Source organism: Rhinopithecus roxellana, chromosome 2 (genome assembly GCF_007565055.1).
Source record: "Rhinopithecus roxellana isolate Shanxi Qingling chromosome 2, ASM756505v1, whole genome shotgun sequence".
NCBI classification, from domain to species: Eukaryota; Metazoa; Chordata; class Mammalia; order Primates; family Cercopithecidae; genus Rhinopithecus; species Rhinopithecus roxellana.
The window spans coordinates 48,367,292-48,385,204 of NC_044550.1; the positions used below are offsets into that span (position 1 = coordinate 48,367,292).

Here is a 17,913-nt window from a genome sequence, read left to right on the forward strand (position 1 = left end):
GAATGTCACATTTTGAGATATCTAATATTTGTATGATTATTTTTGTAGCTTGAGAAATACATACTTATCAGTCATAAGCTTCCGTGTATATATATACACTATTTGTAAATATTTAATGAACAGTTACGTATGAATGAGATTGTAAGTACAAGCATGCATGATAACTAGTGTAAGAACATTCAAACCAGCACAGTTTTGATAATTTTGAAGATATGAAGCAGGAAGATTAAGAAGGATAATGAGAAGAATTATCCCAGAATATTAAGCAAGGTCAGATTTGTATACATAGGGTGATGCTGAGTTTGAAGAACCTTAAATATAATTTATCCACTATTTCATGCTTTTCCTTAGTCTAATGTCCTAGAAGATCCTAAGTTTTAAGGTTTTAAAGAATAATTTAGAAAGTTTAGCATTACATTTTTGAAAACCAATTTTTTTTTCTATTTTTTTTAATTTGAGAAAATTTGTGTAATGATTCTTTCACTAGGATAGGATGACACTGTAATGTAACACATGAAATTAATCTGTTTTCCTCCTATATTTAATTTTTGCGTAAAACAGGAAATAATCTCTGATTATTTCACCTTCTGGGTTAAAACCCATAATTCTAACAAGTTGACATATCCTAGGTTGTTTAGGTATTACTGTTACCTCAGTAAGATACTCAGGTAAAGGTGAACCATCGCAGTCTGTATCTTCTGTTCTCTCTGCTGATAACTTCCCATTCATCTTTAATGTACCTGAGAGAGGAATATATAGGCCAAGATGAATTAATAAAACTATTGAGGAGGTAGAAAAGTTTTCATTTGCCTGCAAAAGAAGGCAGTGTATAAACCAGTATCCATAAATAGTTTCAATGTTTTAACTAGAAAAGTTAGGAAGAAATGATCAAGTATATATCAGTATAAAATTTCCGGTTACAATTATCTACTAAAATTAAAATGAGAATGGCTGGGGGAAAATGTTTGGACTAACACTTCTAGAAGTAAAATTCATGATATAAATGATACATTTGGAGATCTCACTAATAAGGTAACCCACTTACAAATATGGAAGATTAAAAAAAAGGAGATAAATTCTATTTTGTTTCTGAAATATACACACTAATGAGGAATAGAGGAAGAACTAATGCATTACATATTTACTCAAAAAATGCTCCCTAGAGATGTTCTTGTACTCCATAGTATACTAATTTGTTCATCTGGTTCATGTACCTGGAACACAGGAGTTTCCTGCTGCATTATTTTGGTTTAAAAGATTCTGGGCTTCCTCATCCACAACATCCAGCAGAGACTGGATAACTTCAGCTTCTTGGGGATCATCATAAATGTCATCTTCTTGTATATAGGATTCTTGAAAAATAATAATTTACATGGGATTTTACTTTAAAAATATTGACACGAGAAAGGGACAAGGCGTTAAATAGAATTTGCTAGGTGCATTCAAATTTTAAGCAACCAATTTTAAAAGTAGCAATGACTGGAAAAGTAGTTTACACTAATGTGATCCAGTCATTTTTAGTTCTAAAACTACCCTGGCTGCTATGACAAAAGACCACACAAATGCAAATTACAAAGAATAAACCAAAATCAATGTTGGTGATATGGCTTTTCACAAGGCATTAATAATTTAATGTTTATTTTCTTAAATGACTCTCAATGTATTAATTCATGAAAGAAACAAAGTTATGTTACAAAGATTAAGGATATAATAGATCAGACAAAACATCCTCAAGACATTTTTTCTAAACTATTAGGTAGCCTGTGAATTGCTACTTCATAAAATATAAGAAACACTGTAGAACACAGCAGCTATCTTTTCAATCACTTAAAAAAAATCAGTCTCAGAGACGAGAATGAATACTGGGACATTTGTATATTGTTCTTTTGTTTATTTGAGCAATAATCTTTCCCTTTAAAGCTACAGTAATACATAAAGCAAAGAAAAGAGGATACCTATTTTTTTTAATTACCTGAGTTATTAGGGCATTTAGAGTAATTAGATGACTGATTTGGAAAACTACCTTTGGACAGAGCCAAGTTTGGTGATCCCTTTATCTGATAAGTAGAACATTTTCCTTTGGGGTACGAGATTTCATTTATTTCTTCCCCATCAACCTAAAGCATAAAACCAAAGCAAATCATCAGATAGTATTTTACTAACTTCCAGGATCGGGGGAACTGCACATTGTCTCTCTCCTCTTCTTTCTTAGTACAAGATCCATTTTATGTCTCTCCACCTTAGATCAGTGTTTGAAGGAAATATCAGTGCAATGCAATGTGCATAGGGCATGGGGCTTCCCATCATTAAATATATCTGGAAACACTAGGTGAAACAACATTAACTCAAAATTTTTATTCCAGGAATTTTCACAGTCCTTGCTAATACAAACTTTGAGTTGCTAAAAGAGAACTCTATTATGTAGTACTTCTTAAAATATCTGACTGAAGACATCTCTTTTTTGAAGCAATTTTGTAAGACTTGTTTTTCATACAATTTAAAAAAAGTTTAATAGGACTATTAAAGCTTAGAAGTTGAGGGAAAGAGAAAATACCAACTTTTCAAGTACTTCTGAGTCTATTACATGGATATAGTCTTCAATTTAGTGACCTGATAATCTATTAGGTATAAAGATTTTCAAATCTAGTCTATGTCTCATATAAATTTAAGAAAAACAATGAATTCATAACAATAGAATAATTATTGAATAGAATGTAAATTTTGAACGCAATGTTCAACGGTCTATTACATGGATATAGTCTCTAATTTAGTGACCTGATAATCTATTAGGTATAAAGACTTTCAAATCTAGTCTAAGTCTCATATAAATTTAAGACAATGAATTCGTAACAATAGAATAATTATTGAATAGAATGTAAATTTTGAATGCAATGTTCAACTGTGAAGCACTTCATGGAGCATACCCTATCAAAAGAAAAATGACTTGAAAAAAATGCAAAAATAAATGCTTGGAATAAATTAAAATAATTTTATACAAATAAAAGGTTGCGCTTTATTCTAAAGGTTTCACTCATTCTATTAAGATAAAAAGTATACATGGTAGATGCAATAGAATTTTCAAAAATAAATAATGGTAATATAATATCAAAAAGCTTCACTGGATTATGAAACTCCATTCTCAATGAGAAATTAATAGTATAGATATTAGCATTCAACGACAGAGTATTGTCTGGGAGACTTCCTGGAAGATTTTAACAAAAAAATCCTGGCAGCCATGAACAGCAAAAGTCTTGGTTTCTAGGGTTTTATGTTAATTTAACAAAAACTCTACTCTTCTTTCTTTCAGCAACATGCTGATTATTTAAAAAGAAGAGCACTATACAGTGTGAATACTACTAGAAATACAGGCAAATTCAGTTGCTTTGCTAAGTGAAATTGAAGACATTCCGAATAATGTCTTCATAGTGAATGAATAGTGAGTGTTGCTGTAGCTCAATTTCAACACATACAAATAACAAAAAATTTTTGTTTTTATGTCTCAACCATTACTGCCTTAAAATGTTCTGCTGTAATTATCTTTTCATGGCTTGCTAGACCAAGTCACAAGTGTGAGACAACATAATGAAATGAAAGGTGTAGAATTTTGGAATTCTGGTCATGAAATTATTTTTCTCCTTCCACACTAAAGCCAGCTCATGTTGACATAGTAAGACTTTCAGATTAGCTCTTTCCCTGCCGCCGCGGAGTCGCGCGGAGGCGGAGGCTTGGGTGCGTTCAAGATTCGCTTCACCCGTAACCCACCGCCATGGCCGAGGAAGGCATTGCTGCTGGAGGTGTAATGGACGTTAACACTGCCTTACAAGAGGTGCTGAAGACAGCCCTCATCCACGATGGCCTAGCACGTGGAATTCGCGAAGCTGCCAAAGCCTTAGACAAGCGCCAAGCCCATCTTTGTGTGCTTGCATCCAACTGTGATGAGCCTATGTATGTCAAGTTGGTGGAGGCCCTTTGTGCTGAACACCAGATCAACCTAATTAAGGTTGATGACAACAAGAAACTAGGAGAATTGGTAGGCCTCTGTAAAATTGACAGAGAGGGGAAACCCCGTAAAGTGGTTGGTTGCAGTTGTGTAGTAGTTAAGGACTATGGAAAGGAGTCTCAGGCCAAGGATGTTATTGAAGAGTACTTCAAATGCAAGAAATGAATAAATAAATCTTTGGCTCACACACACACAAAAAAAAAAGACTTTCAGATTAATAAAAGAGCAATCCCTCAGTGCTGCATTTTACATGGCAAGCCATTCCATATTGAAGTTCAGAACATATTGTATGGGATGCATGTGGAATAAAACAATTCCATGAAATGAAGATCCAGCTGTGATCATTGCAGAAATGTAATTACAAACCAGGAGGAAAATCACAAAAAGGGATGTTAGCCACACAAATGGGCATATAAGTAGACTTAAAGAGAGCATGAAATGGAAATTTAACTATGTATTAGTTTTGTTAAGTCAGCCCTAGATTTCTCTGTGCTAATCTTAAATGATTAAAGCTGTCTCATTTAATCATTTGGTAAAGCATTTTCTAAGTCTTTCAAAAGCAAGTAAACCTATTATTTATTTATTTATTTGCTACTTCTGTTTTTTCCTCACTGGTTGCACAGATTTGAACTTGAAGGTTACTGCTTGCCAAAAATAGCCCAAAGGAACAATTCCACTCTTAATTATATTATTCTTCTCTTCCCATTGTCTAAGAGACAATCAAAAGAATTTTACATATTAGTAAGAAAAATCTCTGCACTAAAGTTATCTATTTAACTGGTTAGTGTATTTAAAAGCTGAGTGTGTGCGAAATGACATACGGTTACCTATGTGAGGCTCTATGTTGTATGATTTACTTAGCAAGGCCTATTAGTTCAGTAAAATATAGCCTTACTATTAATATGAATATCTAAAGAAGACAAATATTTAAATATGAAATCAATTTGGTTCAAAACACAAACATGCTGTTACTTAGATAAGGAGGTATGACATGAAAGAGGGTGGACTTCTTCTTACCGTGGAGAATGAATCATTAGGAGTGAGGGCAGGCTGGCTGCAAGATCCCACACTATAGGAACCTGAAAGGACAATATAGGAAGTAAGGGGATGAGCCAATCCAAACCACAAGAGGGATATCAAAATAATTAAAGAAAACTCACATTTCTGGGATGTTGTTATTTTTATTAGTATACTAAAATAATTCATATTACAAAATGATTAAAAAACAAATAAATGGAATATTATTTGATTCCAAAGCTTTAATATTTTGGGGGTTTATCCCAAGGAAAAAGCTAATTTCTTTTCTTTTCTTTTTTTTTTTTCCCAGACAGAGTCACGCTCTCTTGCCAGGCGCGATCTCAGCTCACTGCAACCTCTGACTCCCTGGTTCAAGTGATTCTCCTGCCTCAGCCTCCCAAGTATCTGGGATTACAGGCATGTACCACCATGCCCAGCTAATTTTTGTATTTTTAGCAGAGACGGGATTTCAGCATGTTGGCCAGGATGGTCTCGATCTCCTGACCTTGTGATCCGCCTGCCTCAGCCTTGCAAAGTGCTGGGATTACAGGCTTGAGGAAAAAGCTAATTTCTTAAAAAAAATAGTACACATAAAAGCTAGTTTGGGCTGAATGGTTCGTGTGAGACACTGATTATAATTTCTCCCATTGAATGGGTGAGCCATCACAGGTGCTTAACTATGTTCAATTTACTATTTAAAAGAAGGTAGTACGATTTTTAAAGTCTGATTTCAAAAAGACTATCAATTCAACACAGGAAAATAAATTATGGGTAAAACAGAAAAGAACTTTTAATATATTTTTAAGCCAAATGTTAATTTTAATCCTTAGCTATCATTACAATTCAATATATTAAAAAGGAGATTATGTTTCACTTACAGTTAGAACATCACATATTTAAACATAACTTCATTCATTAAATTATATTTTCAAGAGACTGAGAAAAATATGGTAGAGTTTGGAAAACTTTATAAGAAAACAAAGAAAGAAACAAATATAGGTAAGTACATTTAAGAACCTACTCGGGAGGCTGAGGCAGGAGAATGGCGTAAACCCGGGAGGCGGAGCTTGCAGTGAGCTAAGATCCGGTCACTGCACTCCAGCCCGGGCGACAGAGCGAGACTCCGTCTCAAAAAAAAAAAAAAAAAAAAAAAAAAAGAACCTCTTTTTGGGGAAGACCCCAAAATAATTCTGCCTAGAAAGATAAAAACTGAGATGGAATTTTTATAGACAAATCTTTAGAATTCTGTGGATGATGTTACAAAGAGTCCAAGAATGGGTTTTAATATTCCTTGCAAGAAAAATATTATTAAACTTCTAAGAAAAATAAAAAATATAGCAATAATACACCACTGGTTCAAAATAATCATATTGGCATAGTATGAAACATAATAGTTTATTATTTGTAATCTCTCTCTCTTGTTCCCCTAAATGCTTCCTTCCCTGTTTGTCCCACATAATCACCGAGCTGCTGTCACTATAATTTGCATTGTCTACAACTCTGTAATAGAATCATACAGTATGAACTATTTTTTTTTTTGCTCTGGCTTATTTAACTCAGAACATTTATTATGAGGTTATTTTAATTACTTTTTTTGCTTGTATCAATAGTTCATTCTTTTTTATTGCTGTGTAGTTTTTCATTGTTTGGATATACTACACTTGGTTTATCAATTCAATAGATTTTGGACATTTGAGTTGTTTCAAATTTTGGCTATTACAAGTAACTTCTAGAAACATTTCTGTCTATTACAAATTTGACTATTACAAGTAACTTCTAGAAACATTTCTGTCCAGTTTTTTATGTAGAGTATAGGCTTACTTTCTTCAAGTGAACAGCTGGCAGTGGAAAAGCTGGATTATATTTTAGGTGTAACTTAAAATTTTTAAGAAATTGTCAAGCTGTTTTCCAAAATGGATGTGCCATTTTACATTCCCATTACCGTAGGAGAGTACAGTAAAATGAATATATCCTTACCATTGCCTTTGGTTGGCTTTGGAGCTGAAACAGCAGACCTCTTTGAACTGGGGACCACTGGAAGATCATTTCTGTGTTGTAAAAAAAGACTACTGTAAATTATCTTGGCACATTGTAGCCTTGACCTCCCAGGCCCAAGCAATCCTCCTGGACTCAAGCAATGCTCCCACCTCAGCCTCCCAAGTAGCTGGGACCACACGCATGTGCCACCATGCCCAGCTATTTTTTTGTATTTTTTGTAGAGATGGGGTTTTGTCATGTTGCCCAGGCTGGTCTCGAACTCCTGAGTTCAAGCAATCCACCTGCCTAGGCCTCCCCAAGTGCTGAGATTACAGGTGTGAGCCACTGCGCCTGGCCCGGAAGATATTCTTGACCCAAAAAAGGTTAAGAATCACTTCTTTACGTAGTTTTTCTCTGGGCTTCAGTTTAACATATCACCCTATTTCCCCTTCTATTGAAAACACTGCTATATTCATTATCTAATAACTCAGTTCACTGTCACTTAGTCAATAGTTCAAAGATAACTTAGAAGTCACAGATCATTAAGTTTTATATATCTAAAGCCCTTGATACGTGTTTTTCTTTTAAATTAAAGTGAAAATCTAGATGAAATATTTCTATTTCAAAGGACTATAAGAAGAATGGTACCACCCAAAGTACAAAACAGCCAAAAAGATAGCACCTTAGAAATAAGAAGATTAGTATGCAATCTTATTGTTGCTGATAATTGAGAGAAAAGGGGAGTTGCCTAAGGTGTACAGTATTGGGTGGCGCAATATATTTCAAGTTCTGAGTACCCCTGTATGTTCTTGCTGACTAGCCCCAAAATGCAAGGTCCTGACCTTTTCTTTATCTGGGCTACTTCTTAAGGTTATATCTGCAGTGAGCAACCATGAAGGATGTGGTAACTTCTCTCCCCCAGCAAAAAACAGGCTTTCTTACAGACTGCTATAAAATGGTGGGTTCCCAAGGCTCTTCTTACAGCATTCCTCTCCTATAATACAACCCATTGCATGTGTACAAATCCACAGGCCCACATATGTCATTTTTGTGGGACCTGGAAGACAGTGGAACTGACATGGATGCCATGCTCACGCTGCTTGCTATGCATTAGTAATAGTCTTTTATCTCTGATTCAGGAGTTTTATGTCTTCTGCCAGCATCCATGTAACAAAGACAGGCTAGCTTATTAGCTTGCAAGTACAGTAAAATTCCAAACCCTTTACAGTTCCCTTTATGGAAGGAGGTCATAAACCAAGGAGTATGAGGAGTCTCTAGAAAGTGGACATACAGATAATTACTACAAGTATGCATCCCTCCATTATTGCTACCCTATGGGCTTTAATAAAAGAGGGCAGACACACACAATGAAGAGAGAGCTAGACGAAGAATGAAGGAGAAAGTAATTGTGACTACCATGACTGTATTTTTGGTGACTACAGCTAAGATAAAAGCAGAAAGACAAAAGAAAATTACTTCAAGGCTGGGCTGAAGAGTGCTCTACTAATTTTGAGGCAAAATATTCAGTTGGACTTAAAGTTAGCAAAAATATTAATTTTCACATAAATACTTTCCAGATTGTTTGAAGATTTCCCTCCCTTCCTAATTAACATTCAAGTAGACCTATGAAAACAATTGTATGCCAATCCAATTTTTAGATAATATATGAAGGAATCAAGTCAAAGACTATGTTCAAGGGGAAAAAAAGTACATAATCTAATTTACAGGTTCAGAAGGAATAAACAAGTTTATAATCAACGATTTGATCAACAAGTCCCCATACTTTAAAAGAAATAATTCACAAACAAAAATGAGAATTTCCCTTTATATAACTTAAGTCTGTAATCTAGAAAGCCTGGATTCCTGTAAATTGTGGTAGGCAGAATAATCCCCTTCCAAGATGTTTATGTTCTAATGATTCTGTTCTAATCCTCAGAACCTCTGAAGATATTACTATTTATATGGCAAAAGAAACTGTAGCTATGATTAGGTTCAGATTTTGATATGGGGAGGTTATTTTGGATTATCTAGGTGGGCCCGTTACAATCACAGGGGTCCTCATAAGTAAAAGAGGGAGGCAGGAAAGTCTGAGTCAGAGAAAGAGATATGGCAGCAGAAGCAGAGGGTGCTGCAGTTGCTGGCTTTGAAGATGGAAGTGAGCCATAAACTAAGGTGTATGGGGAGTCTCTAGAGGGTGGAAAACAGATTTTCTCCTGGGACCTACAGAAGGAATGCAGCCCTGCTGACACCTTGATTTTACCACAGGAAGGCCCATTTTGTACTTCAGACCTTCAGAAAGTTAATGTAATAAACTCGTGTTATTTTAAGCCACTAAACTTATAGTAATTTTTTACAATAGTAATAGGAAACTAATACATTTTCTCAATCTATTTCCATTATAAGTGAAAGCAATGTTGCTATTAGCATTTTTTTTTATAATGTAAAACTGTATAAGGTTGAGTAGATGTGGTAGTTCTATGCCTCAGGGGTAGCAGTCATGAGGTTCCAGTAGGATTAATCCTATCCCAGCTCTGGGAATGAGCCAGGACTGGCTTAAGCCAATCAATACTGATGGTCCCCAACTTACAATGGTGCAGCTTTATGACACTGTAAGAGTGACACACATTTGGTAGGAACCATACTTTGAATACCCATACAATCATCCTGTGTTTCATTTCCAGTACAGTAGTCAATAAATTACATGAGATATTCAACATTTTATTATAAAATAAGCTTTGTGTTAGATGATTTTGTCCAACTGTAGGATAATGTAATGTAAGTAATGTAAAACTGTTTACAGTAGTCTAGGCTAGGCTAATAAGTTGTGATGTTTGGTAGGCTAGGTATTTTAAATGCGGTTTTGACTTAAGATATTTTCAATTTACCATGGGTTTACTGGGATGTAACCCCACTGTATGAGGAGCACCTGTATATTCTTATCCCTTGCTTCCAACTTAGAGATAGACCTTAATTTAGGCAAAATGCTACTTGCTTGAATAGTAGTGATTGGTGAGATTTCTGTTTGAATACTGCTCTAGGTGATGTGATGTGGTATATAGGTGGGAAGTATGAAGATGATGTAGTCATTTGATTATCATAAAGAAAACTGATACAGGGAGGAGGAAATAACTAAAAGTAGCAAATAAGATAGAGCCCTGATCAGATTTCACCTGATGATCACCTTATCTCTGGAATTTTAAAAGTCCAATATAAACCAATAAATCTGGGGCTGGGCAGGGTGGCTCATGCCTATAATCCCAGCACTTTGGGAGGCCAAGGCGGGGGGATCACCTGAGGTCAGGAGTTCAAGACCAGCCTGGCCAACATGGTGAAACCGTGTCTCTACTAAAAATACAAAAATGAGCCAGGTGTGGTGGCGGGTACCTGTAGTCCCAGCTACTCGGGAGGCTGAGGCAGGAGAACCGCTTGAACCTGGGAGGTGGAGGTTGCAGTGAGCCAAGATTGCACCACTGTACTCCAGCCTGGGCAACAAGAGTGAAACTCTTGTCTAAAAAAGAAAAAAAAATTCCCAATAAATTCCCTCTCTTGTTTAAACAAAAGTTGAGTTCTATTTTCTATTACTTGCAAGTGAAAACATCCTAACTGATAAATGTGGTAACCATTCTATTATTCCCTTAGTGTTCTCAAAATCGCCTATGAAGAAGTCTGTTTTAAATTTATTAAGTCCTGCCAATGTAGTCTATGAATTACTAATTCAGTAATATAATTTCGGAGAATGTAAGTATAATCAATGACCTGATATGCACACACATGCACAATCAAAACTCATAAATAATTGCAGAGTACCTTGTTGCTTTCAATACCAATGAAGGAAGTGACATGTCTAATGCTCTGTTAACTTCCTCCAAGGTCATTCCTTGTGTGCTGACTCCATTCACATAATGGATGACATCTAATAGCTGGAGATTACCCTCAATGGCTGCGATGGACCTTGGATTAATATCACTAATATATACCACTTGATAAAGGCTGTCATGACCTCCAGATAAGGAAAAACCTTGAAAGAATAGAAAATATTTGTTTTCTCAGTCATAAGAGTACTAACTCTTAAGCTAACCAAGAAAATCATATTGTACAAAGTTTGACTTTTCATTACCCAACTCCTCTTTGTTGCACGTTAGTGTTATGTCTGGTAGCAAATGAGGCAACATTGGTATTCTGGGTAATTCCAGAACTCGTCCAATAAGTAATCTGACTGTTTTGGATGCAGCTCGGAGCAGATTAACTGCATCTGTGTGAGTCATATTAGTAACATCCGTATCATTAACCTACAAAACCAAGAAAGGAGCAAGTGAGAATCACAATGTTTAGAAAAGAGAAGCTAAATTGCCAATAAAATATAATAATCTTCCTAATTTATAATATATATTAGCTAGTAAGAGATTCACAACAGTGATCTCTGATTTATTGGTAATCCCCTTTATTACGGAAATCATAGGCACAACGATCAAGCCATTACAATGAAATAATAATGTTAAATCCCTAACAAATGCATCATTATTTTGCAAATCCAGGAAATTCATCCTCTAAGTAATTTAAACTTTCTGTCCCTGAGACCTAAGACAGCTTGTTTTATGCTTTAACTGAGATTAAAAGGACTTTCAAATTAAAAATAATTTCCCAAACTGTTAACGATATAAAGGCCTTTACTTTTAAGTGGTGGAAATAGAAAGCATAAACCGAATAGAGAAATACAGTATTACAATAATTCAACCTTCTTTTTTTGGCTTGCTCTTTGTCTACAGTTACACAAATAATCCATTCCTCTTAAATGTCTCACCTTTATGAGCCGGTCCCCAGGTTTTAGCCTTCCATCACTTTTGGCTGGATCCTGTATGACATCATGAACATAACAACCAATTCTCTGACTGCCTTTGGTTACTGTAAAACCCAGGCTTCCTTTTTCTGATTTAATTAAGGTAATGAGGAGTTCTACTTCCTAAGGGAAGAAAACAGTAATACTTTCAGGTTGTCTATTCTGCACTATAGACAAACAGAAAGATGACTATTATTTCACTTAACAGAGGAGAAAGTCAAACCTTAAAAGGTTACTTAACTTGTCCAAGTGAAGAAGTCAAGTCTGTCTGACTCTAGACAGTTTGTCTGATTCTAGACAGACTGTCCCCTGACTGCATCCCACGTAAAAGTTAAGTTTAAGTACAACATTATGTGTTTGTCTAGAGACAGCAGAGACAGAATTTACTCATGCTTTCATTCTTATATTTTTAGGATAAATAAGGACACAATAGTGGTTATACTTTGATGATCAAAGAATACTTTTTGGAGGAAAGGTTCAGAAAAAAAATTCATATATTTCTAAACAAATGCAAAGAGCCACATATTTCTAAACAGATGCAAAGAGCCACAAAAAGTTTTTTTTTTTTTGGTAAAAATATGAAGTCTTTTGGTGATTATCACAATCTTAATAATTTTGTTGTATAAATAAAATATACTTTTAAAATATTTCAAATGAGACACAGAGGTTGCTTAGAAGGGTGAAAGATTTCTAAGAAGAATGAAAGATTATTTTTAAGAATGAAACTGAAGATGCAGATGCTGCACACCCCTCATCTCCAATACACACATGCACAATTATAGGCCAAAAAAAAAAAAAAAGGACCTGGAAACTTAGCTCCAAAACGTTAACAGTTTTGGGGTAATAAGATTATAGTGGCTTTAATCTTCTTCTCTGTTTAATAATTTTTCTACAATAAACATTTACTACTTGGATAATAAAAGCAGTATTTAAAAAGGCTAACTTTCAATGAATGTAAAGGATATTATACTTGGAAATTTTGTTTCCAGATCTTATTTGTAGGTTTAGAAGTTCTAGGATTATTATTACAATGTAAAGGATGCCATTTGAGCACACAAAAAAAGTGTGGAGGAGAAAAAAAATTACATTCAAACTTGGTTAAAAATTAAATAGGTAACTCATCAGAATTTGAGAAGCAGATAAAAATAATATTTACTAAGGGTCTCCTCTGTAGCAGATACTATACCAGGTGCTTTACATATGTTATTTCATTTAATCTTCACCACAGTTCGGTGAGGTTACTTGCTCCATTTTATAGTCAAAGCTACCAAGACTCAGAAGAATTAAGCGATTGGTCCATAGGAGTCTGCCAAATTGTCGCAAGTCAGTGGTAGAATCAGGATTTATACTCAGGTCTTTTTGCTTTATTTCTTAATTTCTCAGCATAGAAACATACCAGATATGCTATCCATTTATTAGACACAGATATGAAGCTATTTTAAAAGATAGCTTTTTCCCTAAAGGGAAACTTTATGAACACACCTTCTTTTAAAAAATATGGATTTTTTTTTTTTTTTAAATATAGAGAAAACAACTTACCAGCTCAAAGTCTTCAAGGTGATTTTCCAAATCATTTTTCAAAGGTGTCCAGTTTTCTTGTCTAGTTGGTTCAGAAATGTGATGTATATGATACTTATCCATTGAATTAGAGGAAGCAGATTCTGATTGGGGTTGATAACTCTGCCCAGGAGCCATATCCGGTGGTAGAGGGGAAGAAGGATTACTACAGAGACAAAGAAGTAAGACTATTTTCAGATACATTTCGATGTCAATATGGTAAGTTTGTGCCAGAAACAGAAAATGCTTAACAAATATTCATGTCTGATTTGAACTGAGATCCTAGTTACTTTTTGTATGACTCTGGACTATGAATTTACTCTATGTCTGTTAAATGCTAAAATTAACAATAATTTATTCTCTGTCTAGGTTCTTTTTTGTTTTTTTAAGACAGGGTCTCACTCTGTTGCCCTGGCTGGAGTGCAGTGGTGAAATCTCGGTTCACTGCAGCCTCTGCCTCCCAGGGTCAAGTGATTCTCCTGCCACAGCCGCCCGAGTAGCTGGGATTACAGGTGTGTGTCATCATACCCAACTAATTTTTGTATTTTTAGTAGAGATGGGGTTTTGCCATGTTGCCCAGGCTGGTCTCAAACTCCTGAGCTCAAGCAAGCTGCCTGCCTTGGCCTCCCAAAATGCTGGGATTATAGATGTGAGCCATCGCGCCGGCCTAGGTTCTATTTTGATGAAGCTCTTTAAATTGCATAAAGTCAGCAAGATAGGTTAAATAGAATTCTTTTGATTTCTAGTTGTTAATTCAAAGCTGAAGCTAATGTTATCAGAAGCTTAATGTGTGTTTCAACATAATAAGGAAAAGAAGAAAGAAGAATAAAAGTCTGACTCCTGTGGTTATTTTGGATAAAATACAAAGGAAAAAAACTTGAACAAATATGGTTGGATGCGGATAGATACAAAGACATAAACAAAGAGTAAAATGTATGAATAATTATGTGATGTATTGATGTAGTCTTTCTCTTTGTATGCTTCTATGTTTTCAATCATTTCTTCTTTTCCCCATCTTCTTTGTCTTACCTTTTGCAAACTCTCTGCCCTTATCTCCCCTCTATATTTCTGGTCCCTACTCTCCCACTGTGTTACTGCCTAAATAAGTCTCTTCTGTTTCTGTCTAAGTAGTATGATTAACGGTGAAATACAAATAACTTTCTTAGTTAACTAGTAAATATGCTCAAGATGGAAGAAAGACTCAGGCTGACTGACTAGAGACCTTATTGGTTTGCTAACTAAAACTATCAGTCACAATAGCTAGACATCCAATAGAGTCATCCTCTGCCTAACCACTGTGAAGGTCACAGACACACACATTTCCTTCTTACAGAAATGCATGTTGCTGCTACTGCTAATAAAAACCACCAGTTGCTTTGAGCTGTTCACATTATATTGATGATACCTGTCCACAAACTCTGGTTTACTGGGAATTTTCTGAGGATAGTAAAACATGGTACAAATGGAATCTTCTTGACTCTTGGGTGCTTCATGATGACTCTGTGCCTGTGACACCATGCTGCTTAGAGTCTGATGCAAAGCTGAACTCCAGGTCGAATTTGATATGTTTGCTGGAGCTGTCACTAAGTCATCTTCTCCACTCCCACTGCTGTCACTGTAACTGTCTCTTCTCGATGGGGACTTGCAGTGTTTCTTGCTTTTGTCAGACATTTCATTTTCATCTGAGCTGGTGCTTTGCTCCACACATGATAGCTGAGAAGAGTCTTTACTGCTGTTTGGAAGTACTTGTGCTAGAGACTGAAGTGGGGTCTGTAATGGACACATTTAAAGAGATTCGTGACCATTCTATGAATTTTAGAAGCATTTATTTGAAAATAAACCATTGAACAACTTTCTACTAAAATATGCATTGAATTTTCTAATAAAAGTAATTTATGTTCACTAGAGAAAATAATATATAAAACAGTTAATATTGTACAATTTATATCTTGAGTTAGAACTAGTGTAATATGTATTTTGTCTCATGTTGTCAAAAATTAGGGTTCTATCATAAATATTTTCTTAAGTCCTTAAATATGCTTTAAAACAATTTTAATACCTGTATAATGGTCCAGTGGATGGCTATACCTTTATTTCTGCCTTCTCCTTTTATTGGGCATAGAGTTGTTTCTAGCTTTTCATTATTAATAGAAATCTAGAAGAACCTCTTTGTATGTGAATTTTTACCCGAGTTTCTATTACTTTGTAATTTTCTATACTGTCAGAATATAGCACATTTTTAATAGGCTATTTAAGTATTTCCAAATTGTTTTCTAAAAACTGATACCAACTTATATGTACATCAAGAGAGTTCCATTCACTTTTTCCTATCTGGTGCCTCAAATCAATGTAGTTTTTTAAAATGCTATTTATAATGCATCTCACAGAAATGTTATTTTCCTATTAATGTTCTCCTAATAGTATTATTTTCCTCTTCCCCCAAAATAAGGGTTAAAACTTCTGGCCCAGATAATCCTGCCTTTCATACCTAGGAGTCACTATTCACTGGTAGCAGAAGGCTATTTTAAGTAGACAGGCCAAAAGCGGTCTTTCTTTAATGAGAACAGTATTCATCTATGTCTATGTAACACTGAAACAGCAATAATGAACATAACTAACTCCACTTTTGTTTAAGAGGCCTTTATCCATTTCTGCACGTAGGCAAGGATAATTTTAGAGCACTGAGGTAATATGCAAAAACAACAATCATGTAGTTTTAAAAAGTAACTCTGGGATCAAAGAAGAAGTATGTAAACAACTATCTATGTTATGTTAAAGATTTATAGGAGCATTGTCACCTGACTAAGGACAAAGAGGTTCCCAACCTCCTCGGGCCCTTGCTGGCACCCAGATATCTGTGGTCTTCGGTCACCTCTTGATCTCAACCCCCTTCTCTTCCTCTTGCCCTTAACTTAAAAAGAGACTGAAATCTGTACTGACTTAAGATAGTATTTTAGGATGACCATCTTCTCAGTTTGCTGGCTTTCCAAATAAACCTGCTTCTCTTCCTACCAACCCTTGTTTCTTGTGTATGGCTTCTGAGCCATGAGCAGTCAAATCTAAATTCAGTTACATTCAGATTCCTACCTGTCAGCAAATAATTTATAAGTCACCATTTTGGATCCCTCAGCTATTCCTTGATGTAAAAAAGGGAAATGGATAAACATATCCCTTTCTCTGTGACCTCGTGTTAAAAAAGGCTAAAATTCTGAAGAATTCTCATTTTAATCCAAACTAGCTCAGAATAAGAATCACTTTTCCTTGTTTGGCTCAATGGAGATATGGACAAAAGGTTTTTGTAACATTACTTTATGTATTTTTCTGTTTCTATTTATGCTTAGAAAACAAATCCCCAAAATCCTATAATTGCAGAATTGGAAAGGGGAGAAGAGAAGGTGAACTAAATTACTTTATATTATTATACAAATATGGAATACATTCAAAGAAGTTGTCACGTAAAGATAACACGCCTACCTAAAAACAAGTAGCCAGGTATGAAACCCAGGAGGACAATTCATGATGAAACCACCATAGCTGAATTAGTTAGTTGCTAAGTTGATAGGCTATAAAAATGTAAATTACTTTTCATAAGTCTCACCAAAAGCGCGGTATCAATTTCCGGTAGCACACCAGGTGGAGGTCTGCAGAGAAGCAAGAACACTTCTGGAGCAGTTCCCCTGAGAGCAGATATAACTTCCTGGGGATACCATGAATGACAAATGAAGGTATAGTTAAACCAGCATTATGAAACCATTTTGAAAGGTCAATCCATCTCATCACTAAAAATGCTATACTCCACAAGCTAGGGGCTCACCTGCTGTGATAGTCCTTTCAAAGAGGCTCCATTCACTTTCAAGATAACATCTCCTACATCAATTTTTCCACTTTCTGCTGCTGGCTGTCCAGGAAAGAGCTTTTTAACCCTTACTATGCTGGCATTAATTTGCTCCGGTATAAGATTATCTTCTCGAGAAAAACTGAATCCTAGACCTGAGCTATTTTTAAACAATTTTACCTCAAATGTATTTTCTGGAGAAAAAGATATAAAAAAATTGAGATATTGTTAACATGCTGTGTTTACATATGAACATACAAACATATATACTTCTAGACACATTTTAAAAAGTCTATTTTCCCATATTTACAGCTCTGTGTGTACTTACTGCACTCTTATAGTATACTGAAGCTGTATCCTACAGTCTATTTCCATCATTAAGAAATCTTATCAAGTAACTGCATGAACTAAGCTGTTTGATTAGGAAGGAGAATTCTGAAAGTAGGATTCTGAAAATGGAATTATGCATCAAACTCATGTATTTTAAAAGACACTATGGTCGGGCACAGCGTCTCATGCCTATAACCCCAGTACTTCGGGAGGCCGAAGTAGGAGGGTTGCTTGAACCCAGGAGTTTGAGACCAGCCTGGGCAATACAGTGAGATCCAATCTCTACAAAAGCAAAACAAAACAAAGTATGACAATAGATGAAAAAAAAAAGGGGGAAATTCCATGGAAGGACAGATATGG

General features: G+C 35.3%; 1 protein-coding gene and 1 pseudogene across 13 annotated transcripts in view; one reads left to right on the forward strand and one right to left on the reverse strand.

Annotated features, from left to right (window-relative positions):
* The window catches only part of PTPN13 (protein tyrosine phosphatase non-receptor type 13), a 228,430-nt gene that overhangs the window by 34,125 nt on the left and 176,392 nt on the right, over window positions 1-17,913 (reverse strand). For 6 of the 12 annotated variants that reach the window (XM_030919866.1, XM_030919897.1, XM_030919873.1 and 3 more), the window contains 12 exons: window positions 17,203-17,417; window positions 16,987-17,085; window positions 14,794-15,158; window positions 13,371-13,554; window positions 11,796-11,954; window positions 11,112-11,283; window positions 10,802-11,012; window positions 6,995-7,065; window positions 5,018-5,079; window positions 1,973-2,117; window positions 1,215-1,352; window positions 652-740 (listed from right to left, as the gene is read on the reverse strand). In XM_030919866.1, the coding sequence (XP_030775726.1) occupies window positions 652-740; window positions 1,215-1,352; window positions 1,973-2,117; window positions 5,018-5,079; window positions 6,995-7,065; window positions 10,802-11,012; window positions 11,112-11,283; window positions 11,796-11,954; window positions 13,371-13,554; window positions 14,794-15,158; window positions 16,987-17,085; window positions 17,203-17,417 (1,910 nt within the window). The remainder of the gene's footprint in view (window positions 1-651; window positions 741-1,214; window positions 1,353-1,972; window positions 2,118-5,017; window positions 5,080-6,994; window positions 7,066-10,801; window positions 11,013-11,111; window positions 11,284-11,795; window positions 11,955-13,370; window positions 13,555-14,793; window positions 15,159-16,986; window positions 17,086-17,202; window positions 17,418-17,913) is intronic. The other 6 variants (XM_030919901.1, XM_030919905.1, XM_030919891.1 and 3 more) reach the window with 1 other exon arrangement.
* On the forward strand, window positions 3,691-4,187 carry LOC104677967 (annotated as a pseudogene). The gene has a single exon (XR_750112.2). The product of XR_750112.2 is annotated as a 40S ribosomal protein S12 pseudogene (transcript).